A 20,626-nucleotide genomic window follows, 5' to 3' on the forward strand; every position below is an offset into this window, starting at 1 on the left:
GATATATAACTAACAGCCAAAATTTAAAATAGCAAAAGAGAAGATACAAATGAAAATGAAAGGAAAAAGTAAACAGGAATTTCATATATTTATAAAAATCTATAATTGGGCCAAAACAAGAGCATCCTTATGTAATCCTGATTTTCCTTCAACTCATCTAATGAGTTTCCGAGTGTGATGTACGTGGAATGGAAAAAGGACTTAAGGTGTCTTCCAGATGTTTGGATGGGGAGGGAGTGTTCTGGTGGTTTTGCCTGGGGCCTTGCTTGAAAGGAGTCCAGTAGGTCAGCCGGAGAAAGTGGCAGGCAGGCGGAAACGATAACCAGATTGCGTGCTTTGAGGAATAATTTCGCTTTTTTCCTGCAGAAACTGTTGCCTTAGGTCGCGAGTTTTAACCTTCGTGGTCGGCGCAAAACTCCTGTGTCCCTGTTAGTGTGGCATTGAGTGCCGTGATCATCACGCGTAACGCTATTATGATCATCTTGGGTTTCGGTTAAAAGTATCGGCAGGTTCGGATCTTGCAATTAAACAACCGGAGGAATGAAATCGGTTCTGTTGATACTGCCGCTGCTCTGGTCAGTGGCGTTGACAGGAGAGTACGGCGAATTTTATACCGGTTACGACGATTTTGATCTAGTCCATGATGTAGGAAGTATCGGGCAGTGTCAAGATGGACTTTGGCATCTCACTAAATGTAAGTAAGAGTTTTGATGTAATAAAAATATAAAAGAGTTGTAAATAAATCTTGCATTTTTTATTATTTACTCCAAGTATTCATGCAGTTAATAAGTTTAATCTTAAGCAATGTAAGTGCATAAAAACAATACTGTTATTTTTTTTATCAAAAACAATCTTATCTTATTTTAAACCTGTTTTGAAGAGTTGATATTCTTAAAAGAAGTTTTTCCTATAAAATGAGAACAAAATTTTATTTCAAATATTTTCAAATATTTTATTTCAAATATTTATGATCAAATATTTTCAAATATTTTATTTCAAATATTTATGATCAAATATTTTCAAATATTTTATTTGAAATATATATGATGATTTATAATCAACCGTCTTTATTTTTGCTAATATTTTAATCCTTATTTAAGATTAATATTTGATCCTGCATTACTATGGTAGATAAAAAAACTTATCTTAATTAGAAAAAAATGCCACATCAGTAATTATTTTTTTAATATATTCTAACATTTGAATTGTAGTATATTTCCTTTTCCCCTTTGCATTTTGCTTTTTCTATGAAATGTTTTCTCGTATTAATAGATTGCGAATTGAACAAAATTTTATCTCATACTTTTTATTTAAATTCGCTTTTGAAAATAAGTTTCAAATTTAAAAAAAAAAGTGAGTATTTTTCTCCTTTACGAAATTTCTCGTTTACATGTTTTATTATACGAATAAGCTTTGAAAAAAAGTGCTTTTTCGCTATAGAATCCTTCGTATTTAAAAGAGAAACTATTAAGATAATAAATCAAGTAGATATCCTTACTTTATAAAAATTATAGAGATTTTGAATGCTAAGGACTGAATTTGAAACTAATAACTACAACCGGAAGAACTTTGATTTCAATCACGCATATGATGGATAATAAGCATTTTTCAGTTATTGATAAATTAAACTAAAATAAAGCATTGATTTTAATTATGTACGAATTTTATAAAGGTGGATAATTTTTTTTTATTTAGCTTTATATTAATAAATAGTTGAATGATAAAATCTCCAAAAAAATTTTTAACGATCATTCCGACAGTGAAATAAGAAAGTGCTTCTCAATTTTAAAAATAAACCCTAAACCTAATACGGGTGGTAATTTATTGGGTATAATTTATGTATGCATACGAATATGATAAATTACCGGGTGGTAATTTATCATATTCGTATGCCACTAGCAATAATTTTAAAAGGGTGGTACAAATAGGAGTTATATAATATGGGATAAGAGAGTAAAGCTATCCACATGATGATTACAGGATAGATAAATTAGTTCGATGGGACGAGTGGAGCAAAAATGTGAAATGTCAGTAATTAGGATTTATGAAAGAAGATGGACGAAATTTTTAAGATTTAAGAGACAAATTATTGATTGTTATTTGAAGCCTAGATTCACTTTCTCAGTTAAGGAAAAATACGCTATCATACGTGAATACCAATTGACTTGATCCGTATATTAAAAAAATGCCATAAAAATGAAGAATTAACTTTTGATCAAAATCATAATAATTTCAACGGTTTTGTTTAATAGTGTGAAAAAATTCTTTATATATATATATATATTTCAAAACCATTATTGCTCTTAAATTATAATGCAAATTTATAATTCTATGGAGTAAAACATTTGATATCTATGACATTGATTAGTTGAAAACTCACAATTTTTATAATTTGTATTGATTGGTTTAAATTGTTTTCTTTCTCTGGCAAAATTTTTTGACTTATATTTTAAGCTCCATAATTCATAACATAGAATTATCTGAAATCACCACATATTTATATATAAGACAATAGATAAATAAAATATTGTTGGTGTCTTTTTGCTTGAGAAGACTTACCGTCTGGACTCTGACAGTCTCAAAGAAGATTATAAGGAGTCTAAAAGTAAACATTTAATTATCTAAGAAGTCAGAATTTTGGATTTAGATAAGACGTGAAAATTGAACTCAAGCTTCTTCTCTGTTTTACATTGCCTAATCACTGTTTACAGACATAACGAAAGCAATTTGAGATTAAATATAAAGAAAAGCAATGCGTGAGGGGTTTCGATGCTTTTAAACAGGGAGAAATAGATTCTTGCTAAAGAGTCTCGGCTGAATAACCAAATAAATACTTGTGGGAACAGAAAGCAGTGTCGGATATAATAGAAAACAAATTTCAATCTTTCTCTTTAAACTTGTTTATCTTTAAAAGACAATTTTTTTTTATACATATTCAAATCCTATTTAGCTTCACTTCTTGTAAGCAAATGATTTTTCAAATAATTTTGGAGATTATATAATGTTATCCTTTGTCGTTAAAAGTTTAAATAGAAAGAGACCTATGAAAGGAAATGTTTTTGCTGTATCAGCCGATTTATTTATCGATTGCAAGTATAAATGATTATTCCAATGAAATTCAAATGAAGATTATTTTTATTCCAACTCACACCATTCTTTTTATATGGAAAAGTAATATAATGCAATTATTTTATTTTTTTGCTAATATTTTTGAATTGTATCTTTTTATTCAAATTATTAACAAGGAGTTCATTTCTTTTTCGCTTGAAAAAACATATTTTAGTTATAATTTAAAACTGCTTCCAAAACATTCTAAAGGCGGTATTTTTTTAAAAAATATACCTCATATGATTAAATGATAATAAGTGAAACTATTTTTTTAATAAACTAGTGAAGAAGAACAGGATTTGGTTATTCGAAACTTAATATAACTATAAAAGAGCGATTTATACAATCTTCAATAACAAATTTGAAATTAAAAAAAAAAGAATGAAAAACGAATACTACTAATATGGAACTAAAATTAAGTTCCATAGATCTATTCAGTAGGATTGAGTACATAATATTGATTAACTAGTACAGACTCAATTAAATGCTGCGATATTGATTATCTAGAATAGATTCAATTAAATGCTGCGCTCTCTTAATAGCAATTATCTGTTCAATATGTAACAAGCAACTATAATGGATATTGAAAAGCTTTGATGAAGTGTTTGACTACTTTTTTTTATTAATTTCTTTCTATAAACTAGACGATAAAGTACAATGGTACTTTGTGGAGTTTATTGTGGTATAACTTGAAATAAAAATAGTTTAGTTTAAAATTTGTTTTCTTTTTATTAAATAATGATCAAAAATTTGACAAATACTATTCAAATCCCTTTCCGTTTTCCAGTCAGTAATGTTATAATATTTAAAAGTATTACTTATTATAATATGTGAAAGAAATTGAAGTTATGTTAATTTTCATGTAAATGATGGAAACCCTATTTTCAATCAAAAACAAAACGTAACTAAATATATACGACAAAATTATATAATGAATTATGTGTATTCATCATTAATCGCATATTTACAAAAACCTCATGCTTTTCAATTGATTAAGTATGTATGAAAGGTGATTCGTTTATTTTTATCCAGTTGAAATACGGAAGCGGAAAAAGGTATTATTAAGAATCGAATATCGAGGGCAAAACGAAGAATAATTTTAAAGAGATGAATAAGAAAAGTGACGGCTCTCGTTTTCGTTAGTTGTGTGGTTAAAGTAACGGAAAAGAGATTTAATTATGAGCTGGTTTCGATAGTTCGTTAGCATTTGACATTTTTCTTTTTTTGTCGGCACAATATCAGTCGGATAAATGAAAAGCGTAGCTCAAGATTCGATGATTGCATATTAGTGTTTGGACACGTATTTAAGCGATTGATATTTGTATCTTTTGTTGAAAAATGAATTGCAAATTTTAAATGAAAAATAATTATTCATATCTTTTCGTTTCTGATATAAAATTGACTAAAAAGAAAACTTAGCATCATAGTTTTAGCAAGCAAGATAAGAAAACTGCATCATAGTTTTAGCAAGCAAGATAAGAAAATAGCTTACAGTATTATATCTTAGGAAGCCAACCATTTTTCCTCAGAACATCCTATAAAACGTTCTAAACATATTCAGTTTTCAGTAAGCTGTGTTGGTTGAGTTATGAAATCTCATTTATCACTTTTGTTGATAGAGGCATTTTTATGAATGTTACTTTTCTCCAACAGATGTAATTTCTAACTTATTTAAACATATCCATCTTAAAAGTGATGTTTTCACAATTTTTTAGTTAAAGATAACATTGAGTTGTGATCTCGGAAAATATGACTACAAATGTCCGAATTATATTTATTTTGTTGCTCTAAATCTTAATTAATACTTTTTTCTCGTTTTATTGGGTAACAGTGTCATAAAGCTTAAAATTTCTGTGTGATTTTATTCATCAAAATAATAGCAGATATATGTTTTATCTAATGAATAAATGATGCAAACATAAAAAAAGAAACCCCTCTTGAAAACCTCATGCCGGTCAGATGAAGTAATGACGATTAAGAAACGTTGCAAATCAATCTTGCAGGCAATTTCGGAATTAAATTATTGCCATCAGTTTTTATATTTCCGATTGTGGTTACGTAGAAAATCTCTTCCAAGCTATTAAACCACATATTTATCAGTTCACAGATCAAAATTGCCCTACTATGCAAAAAAAAAAAAAAAAAAAAGCCACAGGGTATTAAAAAAGAATTTCAAAATTTGTGGTTTCGTTTATCCATTTTTTGTCAAAATAAATAAATTTTTTTTTCCGTAAAAATTACATAAATGTGATTTCTTTTCAATTTAATTGATAAATAATTTAAAGGTTTTGTGTAAATTACATAACAGAGAAGGAAATAAAAATTTAGAGTTTATTCAGGGTTTTTTCCACAATACATAAAAATTAAGGAAAATAAATACTAATAAAACTGATTATCAGTAAAGTAAGGAATATGTGATTACAATAATTTTAATTTGGCATGAAATATTTTTCCACCCAAGTTCTCAAACTCAGATATTAATGAGGACAAACAGATAAACGTTAAGTTTATGTGGGCTGTAAAATGAAACAATCTAAAATTATTTTTAAAACAGAAATTTATTTTGAAAACACATTTTTTATCTGAACTTTGTTGTTAATTTTCCTCTTCATAATTATTGATGATCAAAAAGATTAATTAAAAAATTAATTCCAGGAGATTGCTAATAATTCGAGACCATTCAGAAGATACATTCCTGTCAACATTTTTTTCTCAGCAATTAAAATTTCTAACTAGAAAATAAATTCAAGTAAACATTTTTAAATGTTGCTGATAAATATTTGTTAATTGTAAACAACTCGACACTCTGAAAGATTTAAAAACAAAATTGTTCGTAGTTAGAACCGATTATATACATGTATATACAGAAAAAAAAGAATTCAGTTTTTTTTAAGATTTGAAACATATTAACCTTGGTTCAAATTCATTCTAAATAATCTTTAATAAAAATTTAATGGCATACATTTGATAAGTTTCAAAGCGTGCATATTGAAAACTTAGAGAATCTTAAATCTGGACGGTCATTTTTTAAAATCTTTATTATACAGTGTTATCTTGGTTGGGCCACAATGTTAATCATTGTGGGTCAGCAGTTTAATAAGCAAGCGTTTTTTTTTTTTTCTGTTACTGGAATCTTTCAGCACCAAAAACACAAGATATCAAAAAAAAATTTTGGATTTAGAAGATACAAAAGGAAATTAATTGAACGATGTTTGAAAATTTGCCTTGTTAGTTCATTCATTTATTTTCAAATAAAATTCCGCAGTGCAATTTGAGTAAAAGAAAATGATGCACGAAATCATTCTTAATTCATGACAAAATTTCAGTAACCCTTTTTAGTTGTTTTTTTTAAACTTTCGTGTTATCAATTGGAATATTTTAATCAAACTAGCTTGAAAATAATGTATAAGAGAATTGCCGCTCTACTAGCCGATTGTACAGAAAGCAAATGCATGATGTTATTTCATAATTCTCAAAATTGTAAACCAGAGTATTTTTAAAAAAAATTAATCGATTTTATTATTTTGAAATCCAATTTCACGGTAGGAAGGAAAAGGTCTTGAATACAAAAAATATTTGAATTTAACATGGTTTGCAGAGTTGGACAATAGTTTGGTTAATCTACGCTTAACGAACTCTAACACGCATATAAGAATTCAAGCACGCAATCTCAAATTCACTGTTATCATCTCAAAGAAAAATTTTAAAGCCATAGGTTTTTTTCTAGAAATGAAATTAAATACCCAACATTGCAATTGCCGCAACTCATATTAAGATAATGTCATATAATGTGTCGTATACTTATAAAGGAACTCTTTTAAGATTTTTGACATATTTGTAAACATTAAACTTATTGTTTTACTATTTCTTTCCTTCCTTTGAGAATTCACAACGAAGCAAATAAAATAATCCTGATTCTTATAAATTTTGAAAAAAAAAATCATTAAATTAGCATATTTATGCACAATAAAGAATGCAATGGATAAGAAATTTGATTATAGCGTAAAAGAAAACTTTCTGAATAAAGTTACGATGTGCAAAAAACGTTCCACTGCAATCGAAGAAATGCATCATCTGCGAATAGCAGACGTGTGCGCGTGTGTGCGTGTGCGCATGCGTGCGTGTCAGTTGAAATAAAACTATGTTTCTTTAAGATCGAGAAGAAATCGGGACAGAAAAAGATTCACCTTTAAAGAAAATATTCAAGTTTGTCTCACTATTTTTTAAGAATTTATATATATTCTTAAAATATATATTATGTATATAAATTTAAATATATATATTAAAATATATATTATGTATATAATTTTATATATATTATGTATATAAATTTAAATATATATATTAAAATATATATTATGTATATAATTTTATATATATTATGTATATAAATTTAAAATTTAAGTACATTTAAGTAAAGCTGGCTGATACAAGAAAATGAAGTATATAACAAGTTATGGTGTCAAGGCGGACTATGACACAGGGCATTTATCATTGTGTGATAATATTTATAAATTGCTATAGGTTTTACTAGTTCATGGTACGCCGGATCCATAGATGGCGGCTAATGGAATGGCCCTTAGCGAAAGGAAAAAAGGAAAATCCCATGATCCAAAATGGATAGAAGGGTTAAAAATTATATAAAAATTCTAAAACTGTTTTACATCCTCGGTAAATACATTTTTAAATCATATATTTAATAATTACTACCCCATTCGTTTATTTTACAACTTGTAGTAGTTGTAATTCCGTTTCATTTACAAATTACATGATCACTTTTCATTTAAGCCTTAGTCGTCGAAATACTCACTGGAACTGGACAGCCATCTCGCATATCGAAGTTTCCTACTTTTTCCCCTTCCCAAAGTTACCATCCTACATAAATAACTAAGACTGCATATCATATATTTAAAAAAAAATATATAGGTTATAATTTTTAAAGGAACGATTTTTACATAATATGGCGTATAAAAAATAGAGGAAAATTGTTTCAAAGCATAAAACCTACGTTTCCTACATTTATTCAAAATTTATGGAAAAAAAACCCTAATTAGTATAGCGTAAATTTGGAACATAATTGCTCTTGCAGTCCATTTAAACATCAACAAAGCTAAAAAATTAATGAACATTAATTAGAGAGATAAGCGTTGTTTCGTCAATGATAGCATTTTGAAACTTTGTGAGGGACGGAGGGGAAACGCTCTAGGGAAATTTTTAGATAATTTTATAAAAATGCTTCTCTGGTAATGTTCTATGAATTAGGTGACATTCAGCTGTACGGTAATTATAAGCAAAATTTTTATTTACCGAGTTAAAATTTGATATTTTTAGATTGATCGGAAGTGTAAAATGGAGAGGATTATTTTTCAGATTCTGCTTTAATGAACCCATAAAGATTTATGCCCAAGAGATGCTATTAGTAATCAGTGACTTTCTACTGCTTAATGATGGTACGTTTTTCCTTCAGGCACGAATAAAATTATCCCTGTTTAGCTTCCTTTTTAACTTAATAAAAATTCTTAACGCATCGAGCACGGGATTATCATAAAGTCTGGAAAATAAGATGTGTTTACTGATCTCAGGCGTCTTCATATATTAAAATGATAAAGAAATATGAATGAATGCATGAATTACTTCAGAAGAATGACACAATAGATGAATAACTTTTGCAATTTTCTACTTCTACAAAATATGTATGCATGTTTGTGAACTCGACGTATTATTATCGAAACTATTATGCGACCATCATCTCATTAAAATGTGGAAGTTCATTTTTAAAGAAAAGTTTATTTCAAAATAAACAAAAACTGTTCGAACATAGACTAATGGAGTCATTTAGCTTCAATCTGGTATTCAGTGAATATGAAAACACATTGTTGAATAGCCTTTGTGGCTTTAGATTAAGTTCTTTAAGCCTTATTGAAATAAGGATAAAGCGTACATATACAAGTTTGTACGGATATATGCAAGTTTGTACGATGCAATAAAAAAAGCAATAATTATTTTAAAGCATTTTGTCTAAATGAGCAGTTATTAAAATTTTATTGAGTCTTTCTTGTTTCCTTAATTTATTCCAAATTATCTTTTCACAAATAAGGTAGAAGAAATCGAGGTTAGTAGAATCACCCGATTCTTATATTCGGATTTTAAATTAATCGCAAATTAAATTTGATTTTTCTCTCACTAGATGATAGCCCTCATTTTTGTTGTTCCCTTCATAATTACTGGACTCAATGCAGTCTGTAACGCAGTGAGAGTTTTCGTAAACATTGATTTTACTTCTAATGGTAATCATTCTTTTAAATTTTAATTATTTGCGCCAGAGTGCTTGGAGCTATTTTTGTAAGGTCTGCACTAAAAGAAAGCACAGATTTCAGGTAAGTGATGCATTTAAAAGGTAGGAACAACTGCATTACGCCGTTCATACGCATGATAGTATAAAATTGTGTCAGAATGGTAAATTGTTCCAATTCCCTAGGGGCTATTTTTTACAGTATAACAGCTCGCCCCGAATAAGTTTTAATTTCAAAAATATGTTTCCTTTTTAAAGTTATTATAAGAAAGGTAAAAACACGCATAATTACCACAGGAAATATTTTTGGAAGCAGCGAGAGAAGTGATGACCAATTGTTTACTACGGAAAGCAGATAATGAATAAAACAAAACATAATTTCAAGACATTCTAGAAATTCTGTAGTGCATTGAAAACGGCTAATAGTGGTTAGTTGTATTTCTCATCTATATAATTTAATAACTAAATTAATTTAAGGGTAATTAAATTAAAATTTGGCTGAAGAAAGTGCAGGCTAACCGAATCAATCCGAATGGATGACTGGGCAGAATTTTCAAAATTTCATTGGACATTTTATAAAACTTAACAGAATCATAATAAAGGGCATGTCCTACTTCTTCTGGACAATCATTTATCTCCTTGATTTACTTACACTGTGGACACTTATAGTGAGTGCCATTTTAACAATTCACCGATAAAAAAAATGATTTGCAAACCAAAACCGCAAAAAGACAAACAAAGAAGAGAAAACTACCACTCAAAGGCAGTAGATCAACATCAATCAAAGAGAATGAAACAAATGAAGGAAGCAGGCTTCCAATCAGGTGTTTTCGAATGAAGAAGGCAACGACTTCTTTTGCACATTCCTCTTCAAAACTCACATCGCAACAAAATGGTTTCAATGTAGCAACTGTTTGAGATGGACAACAGATCATTATGCTAAGTTATGAAAATTGTAATTCAAACTAAGATTATGATGATTGCTCATCAAAATAACTTATAATAATGAATATTCGGCGCATATTGTTAATCTATGTATAATATACATATTATTATTATATAGAAATTGCAAAAACAAAAGCAATAAAAAAAATAATAATTGTTTTATCGATTAACATAACTTATGAAACAAATAATTCTCATCCGCTACAACAATGTATCCGATTGTGGGGCAAATTGCTACAATCTATATACGTGTATAAAATTGTTAATATTCGTCAAATACCCACTATCTAATCGTTTATAAATAATATGCTGTGAATCGTAAATAATTAGAGTAAATTTTAAAGTTCGTTTCGTAAAAATACTTATAGTTGATTTTAAAAAAAATCTCTCTGAAAAATTTTAACAATTAGTCCCGGCCTCCTCTCCTTTAAATTTTAAATCTAAACTACCATTCATGTAAGTTTATGTGCATGTTTACCATGTGTTATTCCATTAATCTTGAAATCATAATGCTACTCGTACCACCCTTCATTGATAACGAGAAATAATATTGAAAACTACTCTAATATTAGTTCATTTAGAAGTATTGATTTATTTAATTAAAGAAGTTTATTTATTCAAATACGAATATAAGTTTCTGGAATTATACTTTCATACGCAAATTTGAATAATATTATGTATTGCGAGTTTTTTCAAAAATAAAAATTTCAAAGAAGCATATTTGAGATTACAGAAAGGTAGATAAAGCACAGAATATATGAAAATATTAAGAATGAAACTGTACAATACATCGGAAACCAAAGAAAATTTCGATAACCTTTAAACTTACAAGAAATGTCTACAACTTGCATAATTAAGATAAAAATTCTAATGCTAATTAGAAGAATTTATCATGTAATAATTTTTAGGGAGCACAGTTCTATTTCCTTTTCACAGTTTCATATATAGACAGATCTTGCTCTACCTCAGAGAGAATGTAAATATATATCATGGCCTATGGACAAATTTGTTGGCATATATGGACAAATTGTGTGTGTGTCTCATCATACATAATAACAACAAGTGGCAGCTTTGGTGTGCAAAGATATTAATAATTCTTCTTTATAATATTTTTTCTTATTTTATTTAGCTATATTCAGAATAAAAAAGGACGCAAAAAGGATTCTCATATTATTTCCTACTTTAATTGCCACATTGAATAGGAATATTTATAGCAACAATTACTATAATATCAAGTCTACTTTATACCTTTAAGGTTGTGTAGATTTTTAACCTCAGGTGACCATCTCTAACTATTTTAACTATTGATTTTTGAATGCTGTTTTTTAATTAATAGTTTAGCTTCTTCGAAAATATAATAAAGGTTTAAAGTTCCGAAAAAGAGTTCTGAAGAATAGCAATCTAGATGCGGCGGCTTTACAAGTATACAAAAAAAGGGTATGAGGGAACAGGAATTTAAATGAATTGCCTCAGAAGTAAAACCCTCAGTAAAAGAATATTAAGTCTTGCGGAAAATACCGATAAAAATAAAAGGGAAAACAACTTTAGCTGTATTACAGAATGGAGATTATTTAAATTCTACTAACTACTGAGAAGTAAGAAAAGGAGTGGATATATGTTCAAAGAAAAAAATTGTTGTTCCTTATATTAAAGGAAGACAAGTTTTTTCTGTTTGTCTATGTCTCTCTTGCACGAAGTGAAATTTTAATAGTAAATGGTGTTGGCAATGAAAATTTATTTAAACTTTGCCATTTCATTAATTAGTATTTTATCTTTAAAAAACAAACTCTCGGAACTTGTAAATTATTTTATGTTAAAAAGGCATGATATTACTTTTGTAATCACTAGCGTCTGACAACTTTTTAAATTACATAAGAAACAGAAAATATAATAAAGTGAATTGATTTCCGCGTGATGCATGTCAAACGCTCGCCACCAATTTGATTTTGGAATCCGTTGTACATCACGTAAGAGGAAAAAAGAAAAAAAGACGTGAAAAGATATGAATTACCAAAACCTTAAATCAGTTGTTTTGAACTGACACTATCTGAAATCACATTCTGAATAATCAAAATGTAATACTGCGTTGGCTTTAAAAAATCAATATTTCTTATTCATTTTGTTTTGGTTTTCTTTAAACTGCAATGTTACGTTTATAGTGAGAATTATTTTGAGATATTTTTTACAGCTTCAATTTATTTCAGATATGGCTTTATAAGATATGAAAAGTCAGCAAAACCTTGAATAAATTGCAAATGCGTTTTCATACAAAAAGCGCTAATAGTCAAATAATATTTAATGAACTTTAAATAGCAAAAATAATGAAGACGAATCATTCATGAGATAAACCTTTAAGAAGGCCACGGATGTAAATAAGAAAGACAATACCAGTAATACCTTTCTGTTGTGATCATTATATTGAAAGTTTTTTTTTTTTTGTTCTAATGAATAATGATGAAGGAGCGGAAAACCTTGAAATAATGATTTCATTTACTACTAGCGAATTGACTTCTGCATGAATGAGCAGGTCTTGTACACGCAAATGAGTGCTATCTTCACTAACTTCACAGGAATACACTACAAATGAAAAGAACTCGGAAAGTGAAATGACACGAAAGAATTACAGATTACATGCGTGATAAAGATAATGTTATTTTATCTTTTAAAGAATGAGAGATGTTTTTTATATATATTTACTCATAATAAGAGGTATGCCTTTTCAAATTATACGCGAAAAAATTGAAATTTCACAGTAAAAAAATGAAGAAATTAACTTAAAACAAAATTTTTATAGATCAAATTTCACAATCAATTAGATTAAATTTACTTATTAATACGAATGAAAATTATTTACTTGATTGTAGTTTTGAATTATTTCAGTTGTTTTCCAACAATATTTGAAAACAACCGCTTTTAATTTTACAAAAAAAAAAAAAAAAAAAAAAATCATTAGATTTGTAAGCTAAAAGCAGTGCCAATTTTTCTATTATTTTTTATTTGTAAATTATAAATAAAATCTACATCTATCATTAGGATTAATTCCAGAATTGTTGCAATTAATGAATTATATTTGATGTAGCGAATAAAATCGAATTTTTATTCAAAAACAGATTCAGCATTCCCTAAATGAATTTATTATTTTGCACTATCCATTTGAAACAATTTTTAAGTATCCGCATAAAAATGAATATATATTTAATTGTTTCAAGCTTTAGAACATTTAATTTAAAATTATAAAATAATTGTTCTATTACTCAAGCACGATCGCAAAAATTCATTTTAATATCAACGAATTTCAGCTTAGAAGTCATTGAGTAATCCATTAATTGAAAAGAAATTAAAATCGTCTAAGTCGACCTAAAAATTTACTGGCACAAGAAAAGGTTACGCACGCAAGCTAAAATGTTGAACTCACAGAATTTTAAAGCATCCGATTACGAAACTATTTTTAAAGTAATATAAATGATAATGCTGGCTCATAAAATTATTTGAAGACATTTTTAATAGAAAATTAAATTTTTAATATATGATAATAGACATGTAACGAAAAGAAATCTTGAATTCAAGGATCATTGAATTTTCAATTATATATTTGTGAAAACTTGCGTATACTTTATATTTTAATTCTTGTATTTTATGAGAATGTACAAAATGATTTTAATTAGAATATAAAAACTGCCTCCTAATTTATCTATAATATAAAATTAGTGATATTGTGTACACTCATGTTAATTATATTATGTAAATCAAGTTATAATTCTCATTATCGATCCTTTTCTAAATGGCTATTTCCGCTTTCATGATAATGGTTATTGGTTCAATATGATTTTATGAATTGTACACTGCAGTCCCATTTAATTAGGGATACCTGATAATTAAACAGTTGTTTCTCTTACCTTGACAATAGCTTTCACTCGATCAGGCACGGATTCAATAAAGCTACAAAAGTGTTTCAGAAATATGACCTAACAAAAGTTGAAATTATTCCCATAAATTAGGTAATGTTGCTGAAAAAAAAGTGGATTGATGTCACCTTCATTTTCAAGAATATTTCTCAGAGATTAGATTTAAGTCCAGACTTATCGGTGATTATTTCATTACATAGAATTCGAAGGAAAACTCCTCGAAACAGGTGTTACTTAGCTATGATATGAGATATGATATTCATTTTCTTTTAAATCATGGGGAGCCACTACATGATGAAAGTGAACGCTCAACTAATTCACTGCAGGAGGATGCTTAGTATTATGTTCCAAGAACTCTATGTCTTACCACGATAAAACGTCATAAATAATAACTGAGCCTCCACTATATAATAATTTCTAATATACTATGCTTGAAGGGGGTTTATGTCGCAATAGAAATGAAGACTTTATAGTATTTACTGCTATTCGTAGATTGCTATGTCACGTTAGACGATGAACACGACCGAGAGCAGTGACAAGTAATTCTATTTTATGCTTTTTGTTCCCTAAAGGTCCATAAGGTTTCTCAGTCCATCCAACTGTCTGACTGGGCCCCTCAATTTCTTGAGGAAGGGGGGGGGGTCACTTGAGTTTGACTTCCGTGACTCTGGCTGTTTAGACTGAATCTCACAAGATCTTCTTTTGAACCCTCACAATACTCTATTCTTTCCAGTTAATCGAGTATTTTTACCTTACTTTTAAAACTATGAAATAAAAAGATCTAATTCTGGAGCTATTTCTGAAATTGAATGCCATCTGAGACAAATAATTTGTCTTCTATCGAGGATGCCTTCATTGTTTTATTCATCCTGAACCTTTAAACAAATTCGACAAATATCGTACACTTCCATTATATATTATATATCTTCTGCGTAAAGAGAGGCATTTATGGAATTAACGAGAACCTCAAGTTCAGTTCGACACTAAGCATAAAAATATTTTTTTTCAATGCAGTACCCACTGTCTTTTTCTTATAAAAATAATTTTTCCTTATAAGCGTAGGATAACACTAAAACCGAAGAAATTTCAGAAAAGATTATTTTAATGCTTTTGTTAGAAATAAGATTAGTATAAGTAGTGATGAATGCAATTACTTTCTTTATAAATATTGTGTCATAAATTTAAATTGGACAAATAATGCAATTAAAAAACAGTAATTTTTATTGGTTTGCAATAGGAGCAAATGATTTCATCATCTATATTTTTATTGCGCCATTCTTTAAGTGATAATGAAGCTTCTTTTCTACATTATGGCAAAATCAGAAATGTTTCGTTTTCATTTGCCACTTCGGTATATAGAAACAGTAACATAGAAAGCTATATTGTATAATTCAGTACCCCATCGCGGAAGAAGAGAGATATGATTACTGGCTAACAGTGTTCTGAATGAAGCATAACCTGAATGCGTGGATGTATTTCTTGCATTCAGAAAATTTTGGCCAACTGTTGACTAGGACATAAAAGAAGTCTAAAGAAGAAGAATTATTTGCTTTTTAAATCAAAATACCTTCTATTCCAGCTTATCAAAATCGAAATAACAGAATGCACCCTTGAAGGAAACTTAGATTTGTTTATGAGCTTTTAAGCAAAATATTTAAAACGGATTCAGGCACACTTCACTCTGGAAATATAACAATTAAAATTTATATGGTATAATTGCGGAGGCAAAGAAATATAATTTAAAATTATATCTAAAAATGTACTTACGTGTGTCATAAGTAGCACGATAATAAATATAACATTTAAGTAGCGTCTGCATTTTAATCTATCTTTCAGTAAGATGTTGTAGGATAAATATATTTTTGCATAATAGTTAGCCTAACGCATATAACTAATCCAAATTTAAGCTCCAATTACTACCTATCAACTGTCTCATATCAAAATTACTTCGGGTAGAACAATTTTATGAAACTCAAATCTGCTACATAATAAAATGACAGACATTTTAATCCGGTAATTTATTGATTTCAATTTTAAAAGTGATGTTGATTCTTTTACGAGCATGAGAAAAATTTAAGGAATATCAATATCCAATTTATTACGTAAAGTATTGACTTTGATCCTATTGCTAACATTTTAATACGAAATTTGTTATTTCTTGAATATGATTATCCAGTCATTTGCTTACAATTGTGTTATGTTACACTTACTATTAGAATACTGCAAGAGCAAACAATGTGCTGAAAATGAGTTTTCTGACGGAGGTTCGAAGTTAATTCAATTTTTATCAATGTAAAAAGTATAAAAAAATACTTTTACAATTTTAAAACTTAAGAAGCATTTTCAGTTTTTTAAAATAATTAAATTTGCACGCATAATTTTAAAATATTAAATCTGAGTTCTAAAATGCCTCAGAGAGAAATTTAACAGTTTATAATTTATAATTTTATTTAACAGTATTTAACAGTTAGTTTTATAATCAAGTTTTCGATGTCTTTATAAATTTCATATTCAGTGCATAAATGACTATAAAGAATTTAGAATCTGTGTTTGATACTTTTAATCGAAACTTTTTTTTAGTTTAATACCTTTCAATACATTAAAATTACCTGTAATTATGAGATCTAATAAGTTTAATTATATTAATGTCCCTTTTATAAGCAACTTTAAGGCTATTTTAAGACGGACCTCGTAATTCTAAAACCGGTGAGACGATGAAGATGACATCAGAGCTGGCACCCCTCTTCAAACATTTGAGCCACACTAATATTAGATTACAAGTCCTAAAGAAACTCTTGTAGCTACTCTAAGAAAACCATGTTGGACTAGTGATATGGTATTGGCTTCGGAGCTGGAGGCTTCCAGATTTGAAACCCGATTCTACTGAAGATCTTCCGTGTATGCATTCCAGGTACACATTATATCTGACATCGTGGGCCAACCATCTTTCCGTTGGAGTGGTTGGAAGTCTGGAGAAGGAGGCGCCAGCTCAGTTATCGTCCTCGTCATCTGACAGGGAACCAAATTACGAGTTTCGTTCCAGAATAGCCATTATGTTCCTTTTGAAACGGGACCTTAATGTAACTAAATCAAATCAAATAGCTATTGAAATTAAAAATCAAAAAAACTTTGAAGCATACAGTTTGTCGTCTCTTATTTTGGCCCAATAGTTAATTTCTAAGCCATTAGAGATATTTATATTTTCAATCGGAAAAGTTCTTTAAATGACGGGAGGAATTATATTTTACGTTGTTTGAATCGCTGTATTTCTCAAAACGTTACGAAATTTAACTTTTTACACGATCCCCTGATCGTAATTTTAAGTTTACTTCTAGAATGTTTATGACAATCTTTTGAACTACTTTTATATAAAGAATGTAAACTAAGTAAAAGTAGTTAAAAACATAAAAGTAGATGGATTATTTTATTTAACGTTCATATGATTTTTTTTATTTAATATTTGGTACATTGGGGAAGATTGTGTTATAATTAAGCGCATGTCTTTTCGAAAAGTGCAGAGAAATACTGACAGCAGACTAATCCGTTAGTTTCTTCAAACGTCATCAAAGCAGGTAACAGAATCGGCGCTTTACAAAATGAAAAAAAAAAAAAAATTAAAAAATCAGTGTATTTCGTCATTTTAATTTCAAGGTCTTACATTTATAACTATGCGTTAAAAGTTCTCGCCTTTTTTTATCTTTAAAATTGTACTAAGCCGATTGAAGGAATTTCAAAAATTTCATTGTGACGACCGATTAGTAAATGAGGTGAAAAAAGCAACATATGGCTTAAGAAATTCTCAGGTTTTGCATAACAGTCAATGAAAGTGGATAATTAAGTGACAACTAACACCGATTTCAGATGAGACAATTTTTTCTGACCTTCAAAATGGAAATTCAAAGCTTAATTTTTTAACTGAAGCTTGTTATTTTGATTAAAGCATCGTTCTTAGGATCAGTGGATTTATTTTCTTGAAAATGTCAATTAAAAAAATTACCAGGAATATTTTAAGAATCATAAAAAAAAGTTTTGTAACAGCTTAACAAAAAAAATATTCTTTTTAAATATGCTAAAGCCTTTAGGGTAGAAAATTTTGAATCAAAACTTAGCAATGGAGTGAAATAAGTATTAAACTTGCGTCATTTAAAGTTTAAGGATTTAATTATTATTCTATTTCTGTAACTTTAATTACGATAAAAGATAAAGTTCTTGTTGCTAGGTTTATTGAATTCTTAATATGTTAGATGACTATTTGTTTGAACTCATTAACAACTACAAGGAGTATTATTTTGAAATCTATCAACAGATTATCATGCTCTTTCGTCATTCTTTCGGCTTTAAACAGCCAGCATTTTCATATAAAGAAAACAACAGTCAGTTTCGAAACAGTTATGATGTTGTTCTAAAACGCAATGAATATTTTTAACTACATTTTTTTAATCTTCAAAATTAATGACATATTTACACACGCCTGTTTAATATGTCAGTGAAAAATAATCTCAATCTGAATTGAGAATTACTTAAGATTAAGAAACAAATCATTTCATGAATTAACCTTTTGGAATGGCGCGCACTATTTCAATAACGAATGATTTCGTAATCTGAAAACTGAAGAATACCATAAAAAGTGCATATTACGGATTAGACATTCTTATTTTCGAGATATTTTTAAATTTGATCTTTTTTAACTCTCGTTGGAAAAATGTCGTCTTCTTTGGTTAGTATCTTGTATTCTATATGAATTCAGCTGTTTTAATGAGATTTAAATCCTTTTATGACGGTCTGTGTTAATACTTATGGGAGGAATATCGTAAACTTCAGCCGTGAAATCCGAATGTCACATCTGATCTCACTAAATTTTAATACTACATCAGTGAAAGGACGGCTGACCCCAATTAATCCAAGCAGATTCGCATCAGTTTCTGTAGAATAGGGTCCAATTTTAAATTCTGCCGCTGCGCCACTTGGGTTTTAAAGAATACTAGAAATTATAATAAAGTATCGAACCAAAACAATGTTGGTTTATAACAAGCATAGTACAGATATAAAAACACAGTTATCGCATTCTTTCAAGGTTAAATAGATACAATATTAACATTTTTGATTGAAATTAAGTGAACTAATTTTTTTTTTATGAATTTCAATCTAATATGATTTATAAAAAAATGAGAAACTTTTTCCAGTGGATATATGGCATAGATTATGTAAAATATTTTGTTACAAATTTACAGCAAAAAACATTCTTTTTATTCAGGGAAAGAAGAATATTTGGAGTGTCGGAGAGTTGCATACTGTAAAGCTATAAAACTTTAGACTTATTGTTACACGATACTAATTATGTAATTACGTTATCTAGTACAAGATGCTACATGGTATTGTGAAATATTTCCCGATATTTTCAAATATTTTTGAGTAATTCAGACAGAAAGCTATAAAGTATTGATATAGGAATAAATTTGGAATGTTGTTTTCATAAAATATTCAGAGAAATTTGACGTTTAAAAAACGTTATTATGGTTATTTAAGGTACACATCAATTATTAATAATGCTGTTTTGTGGCATCATTATTTATTATACTTTCATTATTTTATGGATTATGGATTTGAAATCGGTTTTCTTATTTGTTTTTATAAACAATGAAGGTTTTTATATAGTGTTGTGCTGCATTATTTCTTTTATCTTACATTATTAGCAATTTCTGGACTTTTTTTGTTTTATTTTCCTAACATTCATAGAAGTATATTTATGAGATTATATTCTGAACAAAAGCGCTAATAGTTTGCTAAGATAGACTTTTAATTATTACAGATACTTTATTAAACTTAGAGCTAGAGGTTAGAGCTTATGTGAAGCAAAAATTGAAGTAGTAGGAACCAGTAAATGAGTGTATATTTGAAGAGTTGCATTGGTTGCGCACTATCTTTTATCGTCTGCTATGTAACTTATGTGTTACTTTAGTTGCATTAACTTATCATTCTGAATCACTACTAAGAATATTTTGAATTGGACCTTGAAATTTCGAACCATGGTCAGATGACAAGAAAGAACTCCTGAGTTTGCAATTCCTCTCCAAACTGCAAGCATCACTGCAAATAGAAGGTATTTGCTTTCGTTGAACAAGACCAACTTATGAACGCCTACAAGACCAACTTATAAGGTGATGTTTCGGTGGAATCGGATTTTTAAAATGAAGTATTCCAAAACCAAGATCTAGTTGTTTGATCACTACAGACCGCACTTGTTAGTTCCAATAATTTAAATCAAATTTTTAATGCACTCGTTAAATAATCACATTAACTTCCTCAAATGCCATCATGTGGCATCACAGAGCAATTCGATTTTAGATGGCATTTACAATTATGTTTGTCATTTTAC

The 20,626-nt window shown here is 28.5% G+C and overlaps 1 protein-coding gene across 1 annotated transcript in view; it reads left to right on the top strand.

Moving 5' to 3' along the window:
- Positions 1-306: 306 nt before the first annotated feature.
- LOC129958651 (pancreatic lipase-related protein 2-like) overlaps positions 307-20,626 on the top strand; it is a 58,290-nt gene continuing 37,970 nt past the window's right edge. Inside the window, exon 1 of the mRNA XM_056071259.1 lies at positions 307-694. Coding sequence (XP_055927234.1) covers positions 541-694 — 154 coding nt within the window. The 5' untranslated portion in view covers positions 307-540. The remainder of the gene's footprint in view (positions 695-20,626) is intronic.

Source organism: Argiope bruennichi, chromosome X1 (genome assembly GCF_947563725.1).
Source record: "Argiope bruennichi chromosome X1, qqArgBrue1.1, whole genome shotgun sequence".
Taxonomy (NCBI): Eukaryota; Metazoa; Arthropoda; class Arachnida; order Araneae; family Araneidae; genus Argiope; species Argiope bruennichi.